This window comes from Hyperoodon ampullatus, assembly GCF_949752795.1.
Source record: "Hyperoodon ampullatus genome assembly, chromosome: X".
Lineage (NCBI taxonomy): Eukaryota > Metazoa > Chordata > Mammalia > Artiodactyla > Ziphiidae > Hyperoodon > Hyperoodon ampullatus.
This window is the reverse complement of record NC_136913.1, coordinates 65,430,449-65,450,152: the sequence shown is the minus strand read 5'-3', so window position 1 is coordinate 65,450,152 and position 19,704 is coordinate 65,430,449. Positions and strand designations below refer to the sequence as shown.

Genomic DNA, 19,704 nt, shown 5'->3' with positions numbered 1-19,704 from the left:
GGCGTGTTTATTTTTTATGGGCTTGGTAATTTCATAGGCTAATGAGTAAGAGGATTATTCCAACTATTTTGGGGAAGGGGTGGGGATTTCCAGGAATTGAGTCACTGCCTACTTTTTGGCCTTTTATGGTTAGCCTAGGAATTTTCATGGTGCCTTGTGGGTGTGTCATTTAGCATGCTAATGTATTACAGTGAGTGTATAATGAGGCTCAAGATTTACTGGAAGTTGAGTCTTCCACCATCTTGGGCCTACTTTGTTCTAACCAGTTTTTGTCGTATCCTCAGTGGCTGTCATTCTTTTAATGGTTGTGCCCTGCCACCCTCCCTCCTGTCTCAAGTGCACTAAAAATCCTCTGTTCCATCTATCCATCCTTCTCCCTGTTCCCGCCCCCAAATCCCTGGCAACCATTGATCTTTTTACTGTCTCCATAGTTTTGTCTTTTCCAGAACGTCATATAGTTGGAATCGTACAGTATGTAACCTTTTCAGATTGGCTTTTTTCACATAGTAATATACAATACATTTAAAGTTCCTTCATGTCTTCTCATGGCTTGGTAGCTTATTTCTTTTTAGAGCTGAATATTATTCCATTGATTGGATGTAACACAGTTAGTTTATCCAATTCACCTTTTTTTTTTTTTTTTTTTTTTTTTTTTTTTTTGTGGTACGCAGGCCTCTCACCGCCGTGGCCTCTCCCGCTGCGGAGCACAGGCTCCGGACGCACAAGGCTCAGCGGCCATGGCTCACGGACCCAGCCACCCCGTGGCATGTGGGATCCTCCCAGACCGGGACACGAACCCGTGTCCCCTGCATCGGCAGGCGGACTCTCAACCACTGCGCCACCAGGGAAGCCCCCAATTCACCTTTTGAAGGATATCTTGGTTGCTTCCAACTTTTGACAATTATGGGGAAAAAGCTACTTATGAAGGTGTTTATATAAATAAAAATATTTAAAACTATCTGTGTGCAGTTTTTTGAGTGGATTTTATTTTAAACTTATTTGGGTAAATATCAAGGAGTGTGATTGCTGGATCATGTGGTACGAGTTTGGTTAATTTTGTAAGATATTGCCAAAAGTGGCTGGACCATTTTGCATTTTTTTGAGCAGTGAATGAGAGTTCCTGTTTCTCCACATCCTTACCAGCATTTTGTGTTGTCAGTGTTCTGCATTTTGTCCATTGTAATAGGTATATAGTGTTATCTTATTTTTTAAATTTCCAATTCCCTAATGACATATGATGTGGAGCATCTTTTCATATGCTCATTTTCCGTTTTCATATCTTTGGTAAAATGTCTTCAGATCTTTTGCCTGCTTTTAATCATGTTGTTTATATTATTATTGTTGAGTTTGGGTTTTTTTATATATTTTAGATAATAGTTCTTTATTAGATATGTCTTTTGCAAGTATTTTCTCGCAGTCTGTAGCAGAAAGACATGTCTTTCATTCTTCTGAAGTTTGCTAGTATTTCATTAAGGACTTTTACACCTGTATTCATAAGTGATGTTGGTCTTTTTGTGGTATCTTTTCTGGTTTGGTACGATACTGTTCTCATTGAATGAGGTGGGATGTGTTCCCTCCTTTTTTATTAGAAGAGTTTGTGAAAAATTGGTGTTAATGCTTTTTTTTTTTTGAATGTTTGGTGTCATTTGGCAGTGAAACCATCTGGACCTTTGCTTTTCTTTGTGGGTAGTTTTTTGATTACCAATTCAGTCTTTTCAGTTATAGGTCTATTTACCTTGTCTCTTTTATTCTTGTGTCAGCTTCAGTAGTTTGTGTGTGTTTAGGAATTTGTCCATTTCATTTAGGTTATCTAATTTGTTGGCATACAGTTGTTCATGATATTTCTTTATAATCCTTTTATTTCTTTAAGGTAAGTAGTAACATCCCCTCTTTAATTTCTCATTCTAGTAATTTGAGTCTTGTCTCCTTTTTTTTCTTGGTCCATCTAGCCTAAGTTTTTTTTTTTCAGTTTTATTCATCTTTTCAAAGAACTTATTTTGGTTTCGTTGATTTTTCTCTATTGATTTCTATTCCCTGTTTCATTAATTTCTACTCTAATCTTTATTACTTCCTTCCCTCTGCTTCCTTTACGAAGTATTTTTTCTTCTTTTAGTGTCTTATGGTAAAGGAAAATACAATTAATAATGTGATTTTATTTTTAGTAGAAGATGGAACTTAAATTTTCTTCTAAGAGAAAAACCTTGAACAATTACAGTAGGAAATATTTTGATTACAAACTGCTCTTTTCACAAATGCTGTTTCAGAATGGATTAGTGTGTCAAAAGAGAGTGATTTTGGGGCTCCCCTGGTGGCGCAGTGGTTGAGAGTCCACCTGCCGATTCAGGGGACACGGATTCATGCCCCGGTCCGGGAAGATCCCACATGCCGTGGAGTGGCTGGGTCCGTGAGCAGTGGCTGCTGAGCCTGTGCGTCTGGAGCCTGTGCTCCGCAGCGGGAGAGGCCACAACAGTGAGAGGCCCGCGTACCACACACACACAAAAAAAGAGAGAGTGATTTTAATCAGAAAACTTTTTTTTTTTTGGTTTTTTACATGAATTTTTTTAAACATCTTTATTGGAGTATAATTGCTTTACAATGGTGTGTTAGTTTCTGCTTTATAACAAAGTGAATCAGTTATACATATACATATGTTCCCATATCTCTTCCCTCTTGCGTCTGCCTCCCTCCCACCCTCCCTATCCCACCCCTCTAGGTGGTCACAAAGCACCAAGCTGATCTCCCTGAGCTATGTGGCTGCTTCCCACTAGCTATCTATTTTACGTTTGGTAGTGTATATATGTCCATGCCACTCAGAAAACTCTTTTTTAACCAAAGCAATATTATTTTTAAAAAATTATTGGAGTATAGTTGATAGAAAACTCTTATATTTTAACGTGAGTAAAGTACTTCCAATACTGCCATACTATATAGATTGAAAAATAGGTTCATGGAATCATAGGTATTGGTGTTCTATTTGATAATGCACCAAAGAGATAAATAATGTTTTTATTTCTTCTCTTTTAAGATAAAGTCAGTGGTTCTGGAAATAACTCTGATATGATGGAAAACAGCAAGGAAGAGGTAAGAATAATTTAAAGCATTTAAAAGATATTTATTAATTAATGCTAATCAACTAGAGTATGTCATCAGGTTGCTTTTATTTAATACATGCATGTGTTTGAGTTTATTTACTGTTATACCCAAGTATTATTACAGTACTTCATTTTGGGTCATTGTCCACTTTTTGATGGTGTTCATTGTTTTTGTTATTGTTGTGGTTTGCTTCAGCTGTATAGCTAAAGTCAGACAACTGAAGGCTTGCTAACAGATAGGTATTTGAGTGTTATTATATTGCAACAGTGGTGCCCAAGGTGGTTGTTATGGGCATAACCCCATGGTTCTGAGATCTCTCAAAACTGAATATTTTAGAGTCTCTTAAGCAGTATTATTGGAACCCATCCTGAGATCCTTCACCTGATACCCCAGCCTACACTACGGTTTTAGGATTCTTCCCACCTAGTGTAAAAAATTGAATCCAATAAAATATACTGATTATATTGGCAAAACCAAGGTAAATTTAGTATCTCAAAGGAAATCGTAGAAGGTACTCTGTGCCATATGTTAGGATAGAGAAAATGACACATGTTTAGATCCTTAAAACTCTCTGCCTCTGTTGGGATCTGATTACCTCTACACCTTTGTTTTGTCTTTGTTGGCTTAGACCAAGATCATGATATAGCAGTGTATCATCTTCTGTACCTCAAAATTCAACAGTAACAATTTAATGAAAAAATTAATCTTAAATCAAGGAAACTTGAGAGTAAATTAGAATTAGTTTTTGAAGTTCCTTTTAGAAAAATATTTTAGGCATAAAAATTATATCTCATTCTATCACTATATTAGAGATCTTGGTATAGGGAAACAGTTAATTGTAGGGATGTTTCTCTGAGAGTTTTACTCACCTTTGTATTTATTTCTCGCATTTAGGGAGCTAGCTCTTCAGAAAAATCCAAATCATCAGGATCATCACGATCAAAGAGGTTGGTTGATGTTGAAGGGAAAAAAGTTACTTTCTTTTTCAGGTTGTTTTATTTTCTTTTTCTTAGAATAATCTTTTTTTCTAAACTTAAAGCAGTCTGTTCTCAGTAAACTATTTTATACAAACATATATATTTTTGAAAGGGCAGTATAGTATAATGAGTCTCTTGTATCCATCACTTGACTTTTAATTTTAATTTAAAATTTCCCAGGAGGGGATTTATTACATATATTAGTGGCCCTGGCAATATGTAGATAATTTCTGTCAGATAATATATGTGCTTTAAAAACAAGGAGAAAAGGGGAAATGAAACGTTGAATGCCTCATGAGGCAATATGAGTTTTTTAGGGTTATATGAAATTGTCTAGGATGGGGACTGGTAGCCATCATAGTTATGAGGAAGTTATAAGAAGATCAAAGAGTGGTTAAAATACTTGTCTGTGTTAAATTGTCAAAGTGAATTGTACGTAACAACTGAAACTACTTCAAAGCATAATGTAATGCATAATATAAATGTGGAGTGTAGTTTGTATTAGAAGTTTGCAGTTTATTCTATTGGACTTATACTTTTTTGGACAAGTGGAAATGTCTCTTAATAATCACAGCTTGCTTGTTATTAACTTATTCCCTAAGGTAGTGATTCTTAAATAGGAGTTTCCTTCAAAATCTTCCTCATAGCTTTTTCAGAATGCACATGCTCTGATCCTTCCCAAGACCTACTAAGTCATAATATTCAGTTATATGGTATAGAGATGTATGCTTCCCTAGGTGATTCTGATATGTATCCCTGGTTAAGAGCCACTGCTTAATCTAAACATGTTATTTATGTTACTTGGGTGTTTTTCCAATAGCAGAAATGTCCATAATTCTGTGGACTTAATTCTCTCATAGGAAACCTTCAATTGTAACAAAGTATGTAGAATCTGATGATGAAAAACCTTTGGATGAAACTGTAAATGAAGATGCTTCTAATGAAAATTCAGAAAATGATATTACTATGCAAAGCTTGCCAAAAGGTAAAGTGTATTAATTTTTCATATGAAGTTAAAGTTGAAATGCATTTTTAAATGTCATTATTATAAAATTGGAACTTGATTACTTTAAGCTGTGTGTGAAGGGCCAAACCTAATATTTTGATAGTGATGGTCTGGAAATGTATTAGTATGATAATGTGTGTTATTGAGGTTCAAAATTTAGAATATTCAGTCAGGTTTGATAAGAAAAAGACTTATTTTCTCTTTCCATTGGGTTTTAGAAAAGGGATTTTATTTTCCAAATTATACTTGAATGTGGAAGTTGGTTTAAAAGTTTAGTATATTAAGTTTTGGTTCAGTAAATTTTAATGTGCTTGCTTTATAGAAAAACATAATGAATACTCTGAAAACTTCTTAAAAAAACATTTAAAGTCTAGTTTAGTCTTACTGCATTCTTAAATTCCCTAAGACGCAAAGCTGAAGTTACCTATTAAATTTGACTTAGGTATATTTCTTGTAATTATCTTTTTAAAAACGCCTTGTTACATTTCCTCTCAACTGTTGCATTTCTAACCTTAAAAGTGCATTGATTAGATTGGGGCCTGGGCAGGGGTGGGGAGGGGGGAAGCCAAATGAAAATCTTGGACTTTTCATAACCCAAGTCTGAGAGCAGTGTGATTACATGATGAGAGAATGACAAGGGTCTTGGTAATTTCATAGTGTTTCAGAAATCAACAGTTTAGATTTTTTTCTTTATTGAATAATATGTTTAAAGGCTCTTACCAGATTTTTCAAATTTATTCTCACAGATCATTTATAGCAGTGTTTACTACTTTATTCTCTGTCTCTACTTATGTTTATGTGACACATTTTTTGATTATGGAAATTTAAAAAAATGATGAGTTAGGAGAATAATACATTGCTTTACTAGGACAAATTGGGAGTTATAATAGATGAGAAATGAAATGAATGAGAGAAAGAAGAGAGACAGAAGGAAAATTGATGGGCCTATCATTTACTTGGCTTTGAAAATCATCTGTGACAATTTTATGTAATGGTTTTGGTGGCCTACGGCAGAAACAACTAACATGGGAGTCTGAGTCCCATAGGCAGTGACTCACTTTGGATTATTACATTCTCAGTGGTTGTCACTGGGAGTCCTTATCATGGCCACTGGGTGAGCTAAGAACTAGGAATTCCAATCTTTTAGTGATATTGTGGAAGAGAGTTAGTATGGGATGTTACGAACCTGAACTAAGCGTAGTTCTCTCCCACCAAACCAAAAATAGACCTGTTTCATAAGGTTAAATTTGATTGATTATAATTATTGTTATAATACTATATTGAGTATGTATAAGTACCAGACTCTTAAAAAATTAACTTATTTAATCCTCAAAATGCTGTAAGGTAGTTACTGTTTCTACTTGTGAGATGAAGGAACAAATTCAGAGCTCAAGGAACTTTTTCAGCTTTAAATTGAGAAGCTAAGATTTGAACCCAGGTCTGCCTGAATCCAAAGCTAGTGAGTGCTCTTTCCACTCTGCTGCTTTGCTTCCATTTAGAGAAGAAGCTTCAGAAATAAATCTGGTTTTTTTTAGTTAACTATAAATCTTTAGCTTTTTTCAAATGCCAGGGCTTCTCTGAGAGTATATATGTGAAATGGTTGTTGTGAATAAAGGTTTTTTATGTGTGTGGAGATTATTTATATTTACCACTTTGTAAAAACTCAATCCTCTGTGCCCTATTTCCCCCCTTTTTTCAGAGACTCAGAAATTCATTTAAGTAGGTGCTATACCTTGCTAAAACTTGCTCGCTAAATAACATAGACCCATGTTTCAGGGAGACAGCCCCTGACAACTACCAGATTTTACAGTTGGCCCTCCGTATCCGTGGGTTCCGCATCTGCATATTCAGTCAACTGCAGATCAGAAATATTTGGGGAAAAAAATTCTGGAAAGTTCCAAAATGCAAAACTTGAGTTTGTCGTTGGCCAGCAACTATTAACATAGTGTTTACATTGTGTTAGGTATTATAAGTAATCTAGAGATGATTTAAAGTATGCAGGACGATGTACGTAGGTTATATGCAAATACTATGCCATTTTATTTAAGGGACTTGAGCATCCACGGATTTTGGTAGCCAAGGGGTCCTGGAACAAATCTCCCATGGATACCGAGGGATGACTGTACTTTCTTAGTTGTTGTCAGTAAGGCCCAATTACTAAGCCCAGCTATGTAGGTAAATGTGAGACCTGGACCCTTTTTACTATGCCCCTGCTTTATTTGCTCTTGAGAGATTAAAATGAAAACTTAAATTAGCACCCTCTCTCCTCAGTTCACATGTTTTATAGCTAACAAAGTACATTCTTTCTAAAAGATTTCCATAGGGACCAACAATTGATCTCATTCTGCAATTTATTGTCATAGCACTTGAGCTTAATTAAGTATCTTAAGGCAGTCTTTGTTTAAAACTCTTTAAAGACTTTGCAGGGTACTGAAACTTTGATGTATTATTTGGGAAATGCCACAGAATAGGTATAGCAGTAATAGCAGAATTAACTTCTCACATTGTCCCCCACTATCCTCCCCCAAAGCAATATGAAACAACCCCTTAAAAATCTTTTTCTGCATTTATGATTTGGCTTATGAGAAGAATAGATGTCTTTTTAAAATTTTCTCTTCTGATCCTTTTATTTTTTAAACTGTGGAACTTAGCATGGATGTTCATATTCAGAACAGCTTTTGTGATAGGCAGTATAAAATTCAGAACTGGGCTAAGGCTTTCTACTTTATTCACACATTTCTGTTATGAGTCAATACATAATACTGCCCCCCCATTTTTATGAACTATATTCCAACAAGTAATCTGTTGACACCTGGCCCTTTTACTATTTCCCTGTTTTATTTATTCTTGAGAGGTCCTTATACAAATATTGGAAGCTTGAAAGAAACAAAACTATGTACCAGCAATGTTGGCTTTATCTGAACTGAAGTCTTGTACTTCACTTGCACATTTAATATGTGTAATGGTTTTTTAAATGAAATCATTCTAGGTACAGTGATTGTACAACCAGAGCCAGTGCTGAATGAAGACAAAGATGATTTTAAAGGGCCTGAATTTAGAAGCAGAAGTAAAATGAAAACTGAAAATCTCAAAAAACGCGGAGGTAAATACAAGTGAAAATGAAAACATGAGTTTAAAGTGCTGTTTATGACCATATTGGAAAATCTGATGTGCTTACTAAAAATACCTCCACTTTTCTGCCCATTGTTTTTTAAAAGCACTACTTAAAAATAACTTCTGTTTCTTTCTGAGCTCTGAAGCAGAAAAGGTTAAACACCATTTATCAAAATGCCTTTGCCTTCAGTGGCTATTAAGTTATCTCAAGAAGCTTACTATTTCCTTCTTACACATGTTAGTTCTGTAATGCTTATATGCCAGAATACCATGTGTTCCCTCTCACCCCGAAGGAATTTTAGATTTGGATAAAATCTTGCCTGTGGCCTTCAGGTAACTTTATACATATCTAAAACATTGTTTCACAGAGTGATGGACATCTGCATTAGTGTCACCTGGGGTGCTTATTAAAAATGCAAGTCCCTTGATTCCACTCATAACAATTTAGAATTTCTGAGGATGATGTCAAGACTGTGCCCCAGTTTGTTCTTATGTGCGTTCAGGTCAGAGATCTGTTGATCTAAGGATATCAGTGCAGAGATGAGTAGGAAGGAGACGGGAACTAGAGCTAGTAACCTTCCCTCCATCTGTCTGAGCCGCCTTTCCCTTTGTCTGTCTACCCTCACTTATACACACAACCATTGGCTAATCATCTGTAGAAAGTTAGCATAAGGAGGATTCATTTAAAAATTTACGACAGTGGAGTATGTGTCCCACTTGTTTGTGTGTGAGTTTAAAATAGTACCTGTATGTATTTTTTGGGCAGATTAACAGTCAGAATCCATTACTATAGGAAGAATGAATCTCTAAAAGTAGAACATGACACTAAGTTTCTAAATAGAAGTGTAATGGCAGCGTGTCTTTTAAATATTTATCATGTAAATTGTGAAATTATAGCATAGTTCTTATCTTGGTGAAGTTTTGTGTAGATTTTAATTTCAGTGCTATGTGATATCTTGATGGTACTAGTAAAATATATCTGTATTTATAGTATATATACACATATGTGTATATACACATATATGTATATATATGTGTGTGTGTATATGTGTGTGTGTGTGTGTATATATATATATATATATATATCGGTTTTCAGATTCAATAATTCATTAGATTGTTAGAGAAACTCAAGGAAATGTTGTTTAGTCTTTTGTCCACAAGGGGGTGTTCTACTCCTCTCAAGCATAAGGAAGATTCATTGAGAATCTAATTCATAGTAGGGAAACTGCCATTGCAACAACAGAGCTCACCAAAGCTAAGTAGTATTTAAAATAAGAGAATCTGCAAGTAGAAGGTGATGATAAGGACCAGTAGTAAGAGTTTCTTTCTTTTTATTTCTGATTATGGGTCCTCTAGGGAAGGCAGATAACTAAGTGTATTGTGTCAAAATTAATATCTAATTGGTGTCTTTTGGGGAGGGACTCTGGAGCAGTCAGTGTCTCAAATGTGGATAACAGCTAAAAGGAGAATAAAAAAGAACCACAGTCATTGGGGAGGGTGTTTTTAGTGACACTTTACTATGCTGCTGGTATTTGGTCTGAGCTGATATGTCTCTGGAACATTTTATTGAGTGTTCTGTGTAAGAATGTTTATATTGTGCTTAAGGGAAAATGTATGTTTATAGCCATATAATAGCACTTAAGATCTTTCATGTTAATTTTTGTCTTAATGATTTGCTACGTCTTTAAGCTATCGGAAATCACACAGGAAGTTTAACTATGTTTACTCATATACACATGTATGAATAAACTAGTGATCTGAGGTACTGAATTGCTAGTTAATATTCAAACTTCCTAGGAAAGTTAGTTCTAAAATTGAAGTCTAATCTAGGAAACTGTCAAGAAGGTAAACTTTATACATAAAATAATCTTACAATGATTTGAAACAAAATTAAACACAAAGATATTGATCATTTCAGGAGCCATTGTTTTTTAAATACTGTAGCCTATTTTGATATCCTTTCCCTAGTTTAATTATTAGAAAACATATTTTACACCTAATTTTTCTATATGGCAGAATAATTTTGTTCTTTCTTTAAAACTGATAAAATGTATTGAGGTCAGAATTGAAAATGCCTCTTTTCCATTTATACACTATGTATATTATAATCATGAAGATATTTCATAACTAAAAATAAAAATTTAAAACATACATGCATAGAAACAAGTATGTATACTAAAGTAACACTTGAGCATTTTACAATATTTGTTTCAGATCTCACTTAAATAAGATCTCACTTAAACTAATTGGTTTAGTCCTACTCTCATCTATTTATCCTTCCTTTCACACCTCAGCTTGTGATTATTTGACGTTTGTATGCATGTGTGGTGTTTCCATGCATGTTTTTATATTTTTCTTTACATATTTTTATTCTTACAGCATTTATTTTTCATTTAAAAGTATACAAAGTAGTATCTTGTATATATCCTTTTGTAGCACTTCTCATCCAATATTGATTTTGACATGTATTCATATCAGTAAATGTACAATCTAGTTTTTTATTTTTCGCTCTTCTGTAGAATTTAGTTGTATGAGTAAACCACTATCCATTTCCCAAATGTGAAATTATTTCTAATTTTCGTTTTCAAATTTTTCCAATTTGCTAATTAACACTGCAATGAATATCCTTTATAAGAGTCATTGTGCACATATGGGAGAAAGTCTCCAATGGATCACCTAGTTTTTTAAAATTCTTGAGTGATATATGTGCGAAAGCACATAGAAGATACTTAATATTATCTAACAGTGGATGAACATTCAAACTCTAGCTTTTTGTTACCTTGTTTATATGAATGCAATCATTATTTGACATGAAAAAACACACTGTATATTTATGTTAAAAGAAATACGGAATATATGAATACTCAAGATCAAAACTAATGGAGGAGAATATGATTTAAAGGAAAATATTAGCAGCTTATATAGTAGGTCTTCACATTCTCTATATTTTCTGGGAAAGTATCATGGTGCCCTTATACCTTGGTTAAACTTTAACTTCTTCAAATAAAAATATTTGTGATAATGCTTGGGTCCATGGTGCTTTGGACCTTAAAACTAAGAAAAACACAAAATAGAAAATTAAAAGGTGAGAAATAATGTATTTGTTGTTTTGTCTTTTATTTAGGGATAGAGACAGGTTTTTTTTCTTTTTTTTAAGTCATTCACTTTTTTTTTTTTTGGTGAATGCAGGCATTTTCACTGGCCTCTTTTGAATCATACTCTACCATCTTATTTGGATCAAGGTCTTGGTTGCACATCAGAATCATCTGTAAAACTGAAAAAAGAAAAAGAAGTGTCCAGGAGATCCCCATTCAGTGGGTTAGGGGTGGGAATGTCTGTCCCTGTTTTTAAAAGTTTCTTTGGCTGATTCTGATGTTCAGCTCAGATTGTGAAGCACCATGCAGAACTAGGGACAAGAGTGAGGCAGGAGAGGTCCCCTTTATTCTTGTGTAGGTTATCTTCCATCTGTTTTTCTGCAGAAACTGTGGAATGGGGCTCTGTCAAAACGCAGTCATTCTGAAGTTTTGCTGTCAAGATAGATATACCTGCAAATCTTATTTGTCCTTATTTGGAAATAATAGACAGTGCCGATATGGAATACACATAGAAAAAAAGGCAGGTTAATGGGGATTGTGGATAGTATTGAAGGGAACCTTAGGAAGGAAATTGGTAATATAAAGTTAGCAGGTTTTCACATAATATTGAAAGGATCTGTGTAGACAATTCCATTTTGAGAATAAAAACTTTATGGCATACCTAACTTAAGTACAGGGTTACAAAAGAATCTATTCCATATCTTTCACTTCCCCATTCTTTAAGAACTGATCCTGAATTTCTTTGTGAAGCAGTAGCAAAATGAAAAAGAGCTCTTGACCCCTATTTTTAGAACTTCTTTTATGGAGTCTCTTCATGTTATATCAAGTTGTTGTAAGAAACAGGGTTTGTATCTGTAAAAGGGAGCAAGTTAGCTCTGCAGTTTGTCAAGGTTGTCATGTTTTTAGTAAGTCCGTAAAATTATTAACCTTTGTATTTGTGTCCAAAATGTCATTTTCCCAAGGATTATGAGGTATTTAATTTTCAATTCGAATATTGGGAAATGCTGACTAAAGTATATATTTTTTTGTATGTGTGTATATGTGTGAATAATGGTCATTCCTTTCTCCTAGAAGATGGGCTTCATGGGATTGTGAGCTGTACCGCTTGTGGACAACAGGTCAATCATTTTCAAAAAGATTCCATTTATAGACATCCTTCACTGCAAGTACTTATTTGTAAGGTATGTAATGATCTGTTGATAATTAATTCCACAAATATTTGAATGCTTAACGTGTCAGACTTTTGATGCACAGTGATGAAGACGGAAATGGTCTCTGCCATTGGAGGACATATAATGTAGTGGGGAAGACAGACATGAAAGGCCCAATAAGTGCTATGATAGGGGAGTTACTGTGTACTTTGGGAACACACAGGAAGCCTTTGTAATTTGGAGTTGGGTGGTGGGGGGTTTTATAATGGAGATGATGTAGGTGGTACCTGAAATATAAATAGGAATTAGCTTGGCAAAGTGGGATTGGTTCAGCATATTCTAGGCCAGAGGCAACTTGGTATTCAAAGGCTCAGAGGTGAGGGAGAGTGTGGTGTGTTGGGAAACTGCAGAGTATATATTTGTGCACACATATGTTTTATAACATTCCCTCTTACATAGCCTAATTACCCAAATCTGAACTCTCCATGTGGAGCAGGGTTTTGACATAATTTGGAGATAATAGAATTAAAAATGTTTCATATGTATTGAAGATAGTTTTAACAGTCTGTGTAAACGTTTTTACAAGTAATACCTTGGAATTAATTTTAAATATCTATAATATCAAGGTTATCATTTCCCCAACTCATATTACTGCTAAAATTAATCCTTTGTTAGTTTGCTTCCCAATAAAATGCCTCCTTGAATTGCAGGGGCAGACCAGACTTTCCTTAATTAGAGTTCCAGTTCTAGATCTTGTATGAATTTTTGGTAGATGTAGACCTCCTTAAATGTACTAAATTTACTCCATCTTTTAGTAATTTGTGTCTTCCTTTCCTTGAATTCATTTCAGCCAGGAGCCTGTTTAGGGTACATGTTGTAGCTTCTAGTTTTAAATTGTGACAGCTGCATTTTATATTGTTGGATTTGTAACGTGCGTTGCTTTTCTCTTTTCTTATATACGTGATTGGTTTTTATTTTTTCAAGGGCCAGTCTGTTGAGCCTAGCCCAATTCAGTAATCAGTAGTTTTCATCAGTGGGCATGGAACCTTCCCTTTTCTCCAGTCCCAGTGAAAAGGAATTTAAAGTCATTCAGACTTGGATTTGAATACCAGTTTTGCCTCTTCCAGTTGTATAACTTTAGGAGATTTATTTACATATTAATGAACCAAAGCCTTTTCTCTCAAATTGGGCTGTAATACCTCCTACCTTGCACAGTAGGTATTTGAGATTTAAAGATAATGTAGGTTAATGTAGGATACTGTTGCTCAGCTCTATACATAGTAGCTGTTTATATATGATGACTAGTAAATTATTATTAACTAATAGCAACATCTAATACATTTTTATGTAGATCTTTGGTAGCTAGTCATATGAGATCAGAAATTTGCTTTACCAAAATCTTTTATCAACTTTTATGTAAGGAACAGTGGTACTTGATGATATGGAAATCTATTTCAAGGAATTAATTTCTTGAGCTCTTCCTGTGTCTGGAAAGTACTAGTAGGGGTAATACAGTGTTATCGCTTTGATTCTCTAAAAAACACACACACACACACACACACACACACACACACACACACACCCACACACATTCCCTGTACTTTTTTAATGACTTAAAAATAAAGTTTTTCTCCTTTATGAATGTTAACAGTTTTGAATAAATTTCCCCTTTCCCTTTTCTTTTTTAATAGAATTGCTTTAAGTATTACATGAGTGATGATATTAGCCGTGACTCAGATGGAATGGATGAACAGTGTAGGTAGGTAATAAATCAAGATGAGCTAAAATTCAGTGTTGCCTGCTTTTTGAGGCGAAATTCTTACATAGTCTGTTACTAGATCTATTTTTTATAGTATCATCATTGATATCTTTTGTGGAAGGTTGTTCTTTTCCATGAAGTCCTTGGTTTATGTCTTTTAATTTTCTAATAAAGAATAATTAAATGACCAAAATTACTTTGCTATTAAAATTGCTGCCAGGAAATTTTAAATTGCTTTAATACTGTAAAGGTTTAAAATGTGTTTCATTTCAGAATAATATTTTAATCTTTAAATAATTTCAGATGGTGTGCAGAAGGTGGAAACTTGATTTGTTGTGACTTTTGCCATAATGCCTTCTGCAAGAAATGCATTCTACGCAACCTTGGTCGAAAGGAGCTGTCTACAATAATGGATGAAAACAACCAATGGTATTGCTACATTTGTCACCCGGAGCCTTTGTTGGATTTGGTCACAGCATGTAACAGCGTATTTGAAAACTTAGAACAGTTGTTGCAACAAAATAAGAAGAAGATAAAAGTTGACAATGAAAAGAGTAGTAAAGTATATGACCATACACCCAGATTTTCTCCAAAGAAAAACAGTTCAAATTGTAATGGAGAAGAAAAGAAATTAGATGATTCATGTTCTGGTTCTGTAACCTACTCTTATTCAGCACTAATTGTGCCCAAGGAGATGATTAAGAAGGCAAAGAAACTAATTGAGACTACTGCCAACATGAACTCCAGTTACGTTAAGTTTTTGAAGCAGGCAACAGATAATTCAGAAATCAATTCTGCTACAAAGTTACGTCAGCTTAAGGCTTTTAAATCTGTGTTGGCTGATATCAAGAAAGCTCATCTTGCGTTGGAAGAAGATTTGAATTCAGAGATTCGAGCTTTGGATGCTGTAAACAAAGAGAAAAATACCAAAGAGCATAAAGTCATAGATGCTAAGTCTGAAACAAAAGTACGAAAAGGAGAAAAACCCTGTGCTTTGGAAAGGAAGGATATTTCAAAATCAGAAGCTAAACTGTCAAGAAAGCAGGTAGATAGTGAGCATGTGGATCAGAGTGTTGTGGTAGAGGAACAAAGAGCAAATAAAAATCCCAGTGGTGAACATAAAAAATCGGATAAAAAAGAAGAACCTCAGTATGAACCTGCTAACACTTCTGAAGACTTAGACATGGATATTGTGTCTGTTCCTTCCTCAGTTCCAGAAGACATTTTTGAGAATCTTGAGACTGCTATGGAAGTTCAGAGTTCAGCAGATTATCAGGGAGATGGCAACAGTGGAACTGAGCAAGAACTGGAGAGTTCTGTAAAATTAAATATTACTTCAAAAGACAACAGAGGAGGTATTAAATCAAAAACAACAGCTAAAGTAACAAAAGAATTATATGTTAAACTCACCCCTGTTTCCCTTTCTAATTCCCCAATTAAAGGTGCTGATTGTCAGGAAGTTCCACAAGATAAAGATAGCTATAGAAGTTCTTGTCTGAACCCCAAGCTGGAGAACTGTGGACTTGAACAGGAAAAGAATGATAATGAGCATTTGGTTGAAAGTGAAGTTCCATTACTTTCAGAAGAATCTGATCTTCGAAGATCCCCACGTGTAAAGACTACACCCTTGAGGCGACAGACAGAAACCAACCCTACAACATTTAATTCAGATGAAGAAAATAATGACACCGTTAAGGAGAAACAAAAACTATCAGTTTCAATGAGAAAAAAGGATAAGCGGAATTCTTCTGACAGTGCTGTAGATAATCCTAAACCTAATAAATTGCCTAAGTCTAAGCAGTCAGAGACTGTGGATCAAAATTCAGATTCTGATGAAATGCTAGCAATCCTCAAAGAAGTATCCAGGATGAGTCACAGTTCTTCTTCAGATACTGATATTAATGAACCTCATACAAATCATGAGAAGACTTTGTATGATGTAAAGACTCAAACAGGGAAAGATGACAAAGGAAAGAGGAAACGAAAAAGTTCTACTTCTGGATCAGATTTTGATATTAAAAAAGGCAAATCAGCTAAAAGGTCTATAATTTCTAAAAGGAAACGACAAAACCAGTCTGAATCTTCTAATTATGACTCAGAATTAGAAAAAGAGATAAAGAGTATGAGTAAAATCGGGGCTGCCAGAACAACAACAAAAAGAGTTCCAAATAAAGAAGATTATGATTCTTCTGAAGATGAAAAACACAGCAAAAAAGGAATGGATAATCAAGGTCAGAAAGGTTTGAGGACTGCCCAGGAAGGATCATCTGATGATGCTGAAAGGAAAGAAGAGAGAGAAAATTTCTCTTCAGCAGAAGGCATAGTTGATAAAGACAAGACTCTCATGGAATTGAGAGATCGACTCTCTAAGAAGCAGCAGCCAAGTGTTTCCTCAGATGGTGCTGATAAGCTTTCTTCTGGGAAAGAGGAGAGTTTTAATTCTCCAGAAGACAAAAAGGTTGCTGAAACTAAAGAAAAGAGTAAGTATCTGAAAACCAAAACGTGTAAGAAAGTACAAGGTGGCTTATCTGATATTGCTGAAAAGTTCCCAAAGAAAGAACAGAGTGATGAATCCTCTGAAGATGATAACAAGCAGAGCAAAAAGGGAACTGAAGAAAAAGAAAAGAAAACTACAGACTTGAAGAAAAAAGGAATTAAGATGGAACAACAGTATGAATCATCATCTGATAGCACTGAGAAATTACCCGAGGGAGAAGAAATTTTCCATTTTCCTAAAGGCATAAAACAAAATAAGAATGACACAACTGATGGGGAAAAGAAGAGTAAAAAAATAAAAGGTAAAACTTCTAAAAAGAAGGATGAATTATCCGATAATGCTGAGAAGTTACCAGGGAAAAGAGATAGTTGTGATTCTTCTGAAGATAAGAGGAGTAAGAATGGAGCATCCAGTCGAGAGAAGAAAAGGTGCAACTTACCTGAAAAGAGTTCAAGGAAGAGACAAGATTGTTCATCATCTGATACTGAGAAATATTCCATGAAAGAAGATGGTTGTGATTCTTCTGATAAGAGACTGAAAAGAATTGAATTAAGGGAAAGAAGAAATTTAAATTCAAAGAGAAATACCAAGGAAGTACAAAATGGCTCATCATCTTCTGATGTTGAGGAAAGTTCCGAAGATAATAAAAAGCTGAAGAAACAAAGAGCTTCAGCTAAAAAGAAGGCAGGCAATATGAAGGAGAAAATGAGAAACTCCCTAAGAACAAGCACTAAAAGGAAGCAGGCTGACATTTCTTCCTCATCTTCTTCTGATATAGGAGATGATGATCAGAATTCTGTAGGTGAGGGGAGCAGTGATGAGCAGAAAATAAAGCCTGTGACCGAAAATTTAGGGCTGTCTTCACATACTGGATTTTGTCAATCTTCAGGTATGGGAAAATAAATAGAAATTTTGTACTTTCTCCCTCTTGAATAACTACATTGTTTAATTTTCTCTGAAGTCAATCAAACACAAGGTTACTTACTGTTTAGGAAAACACCATTTAAAAATTCTTTATAGAGATTTACTAGAAACTCTCCATTTTTCGGTCATCATTGGGAGGTATTTGCAGCATTGTTAGTATTCTGTATCAGCTATACCAAGTGTGTTGGGTAAATTTATCAATGTTTAATGCTTTTCTTTGGAGTAATGAAAAGTAATTTATGAAGGAAGATCAGACTTAGTAGTTCAGTAGATATTTATTCAAGTAATGGAGATGAGTGCTTGGTATGGATATAACATGGTGTGTGAAAGTTTTAACTGCTTTGCCATTCATCTGACTTTTTAAATTGGGCAGAGTAACTTTGTGTCCCATGAAATCCTCAGAAAAATTTAAGTTTATTTATTGAAACCCTTTGCTTATGCTCATCAATTTTTTTCTAATGACATGAACAGATATTTCCATTTTTAACACTAACAAAATAGAGGAAGAAAGAAATCCAGAAAGTAGGTGGATTACCCTACCCTGATGAGATAGAGCACTAGGACAATTAGGGTTTGGGTCAACCGGTCAATAATATAGCCCCCCCCAAAAAATTTAAAAATATTTATCATTATGGCAGTTCTTTAAAAAAAATCAGTTGTATAATAAATGTACACTTGTTGGTCATATTGTCTTTTTTTTTAAGTCAGTATAACCCAGCCGTTAACCAGGGACACTTAAAATTAATTTTAAAATATGTATAAAGTAGATTTCTTATGTAACTGTTTTCCCAGCACAAGCAAAATGTTAAAAAAATTTTCCTTTCTTTCCTTTTGTTGTGATTTTCCATTTATCCCAGCTCGATTTTAGTGGAATTCACTTGAATCTTGATTTTTAGTAAAACTTTAAATCCCTTTTTTGGAGCTCCAGTGAGTTGGTTTGAAAACCAAGTGGGATATGCATGGTATACTCATTTTAATGCTCTGCTATATCAGATACCTAGATGGAGTTCTGCTTGTATGGCTTTTTTAACTACAGGTCCGCAGTCCCTGATATTCTTAGGGCTAAATGTATTTCAGGATTTTCAACTCTTTTGTTTTTAGGAAGATAATATAGAGTAGTTATCATATATTATATAGTAGCCCCAGTAGGTCCTGAGGCCCCATAATCAAACACATTAGTATTTCTGCAGCAAAACATATGAACATTTACATGTAAGAGGAATAAACAGTTCAGATTAGATTTTGCTGCCAAATGAACTTTGGCATCACCTTACAAAACTTTAAATTTTGAGAACTTTTTGGATTTTCAAATTGTGTATGAGATTGTGGACTTGTATTCAAAACATAATATAATAGTTGCTAAATTTATTTATTCTCCTAATATGTCCAACTTAATTTAGGTGACAGTTTTTATGAGCTCTTAAAAAGCCTCCCCTGCTCCCATGAATTTAGAGGATTCCAATTTATTCAGCAATAGTTGGGTATCCTGTTACAGGGTACAACATTTTCCTAGAAATTGGGGCTTGGGAATGGCATGACCAACCAAGATAAAGAACACGGTCCTAGGAGATTACAGTCCAATGAGCAAGATAGACATAGATAAGTCATTATTAAAAAAAATACCAGAAGAAAGATATAAAACTAAAATGGGGCTGTGTGATAAATAGCAAGTGAGCCACTTAATCTAAATATTGGAGGAAGACTTAAAAGAACAGGTAGCATTTGAACTTGACTTTGAAGGATGGGTAACATTTTCAAAGGTGTAGTAAAGAGGAACAATGGTAATATCACTAGTAATATTTCATTTGAAGATTGGTCTGTTTGAATGAGGTATTTATTGTGAGTTTGCTAAGATATTGTGAGATTTATTATTGCCTTTCTACATTGAGCATATTTCTATCCTGAACCTGTAGGTGTCTGTGTTCCTTATGGGTTTTTTCTCCAATATTTTCCCCCAGTATTTTATTATGAAAAAATGTTAAATATACAGAAGAATTTCTAAGTTAACATTGTACTGTATTTGCTTTATCACATAGTTATCTATATATCCTGTCTATCCATCAGTGTACCTAACTTTTCCCCCCTTTT

The 19,704-nt window shown here is 34.5% G+C and overlaps 1 protein-coding gene across 1 annotated transcript in view; it reads left to right on the top strand.

The window, feature by feature from the left end:
* The window catches only part of ATRX (ATRX chromatin remodeler), a gene marked incomplete at both ends in the record, with an annotated part of 226,447 nt that overhangs the window by 58,477 nt on the left and 148,266 nt on the right, over positions 1–19,704 (top strand). Inside the window, 7 exons of the mRNA XM_079728059.1 lie at positions 3,026–3,081; positions 3,988–4,040; positions 4,931–5,055; positions 8,066–8,179; positions 12,357–12,466; positions 14,128–14,195; positions 14,499–17,581. Coding sequence (XP_079584185.1) covers positions 3,026–3,081; positions 3,988–4,040; positions 4,931–5,055; positions 8,066–8,179; positions 12,357–12,466; positions 14,128–14,195; positions 14,499–17,581 — 3,609 coding nt within the window. The remainder of the gene's footprint in view (positions 1–3,025; positions 3,082–3,987; positions 4,041–4,930; positions 5,056–8,065; positions 8,180–12,356; positions 12,467–14,127; positions 14,196–14,498; positions 17,582–19,704) is intronic.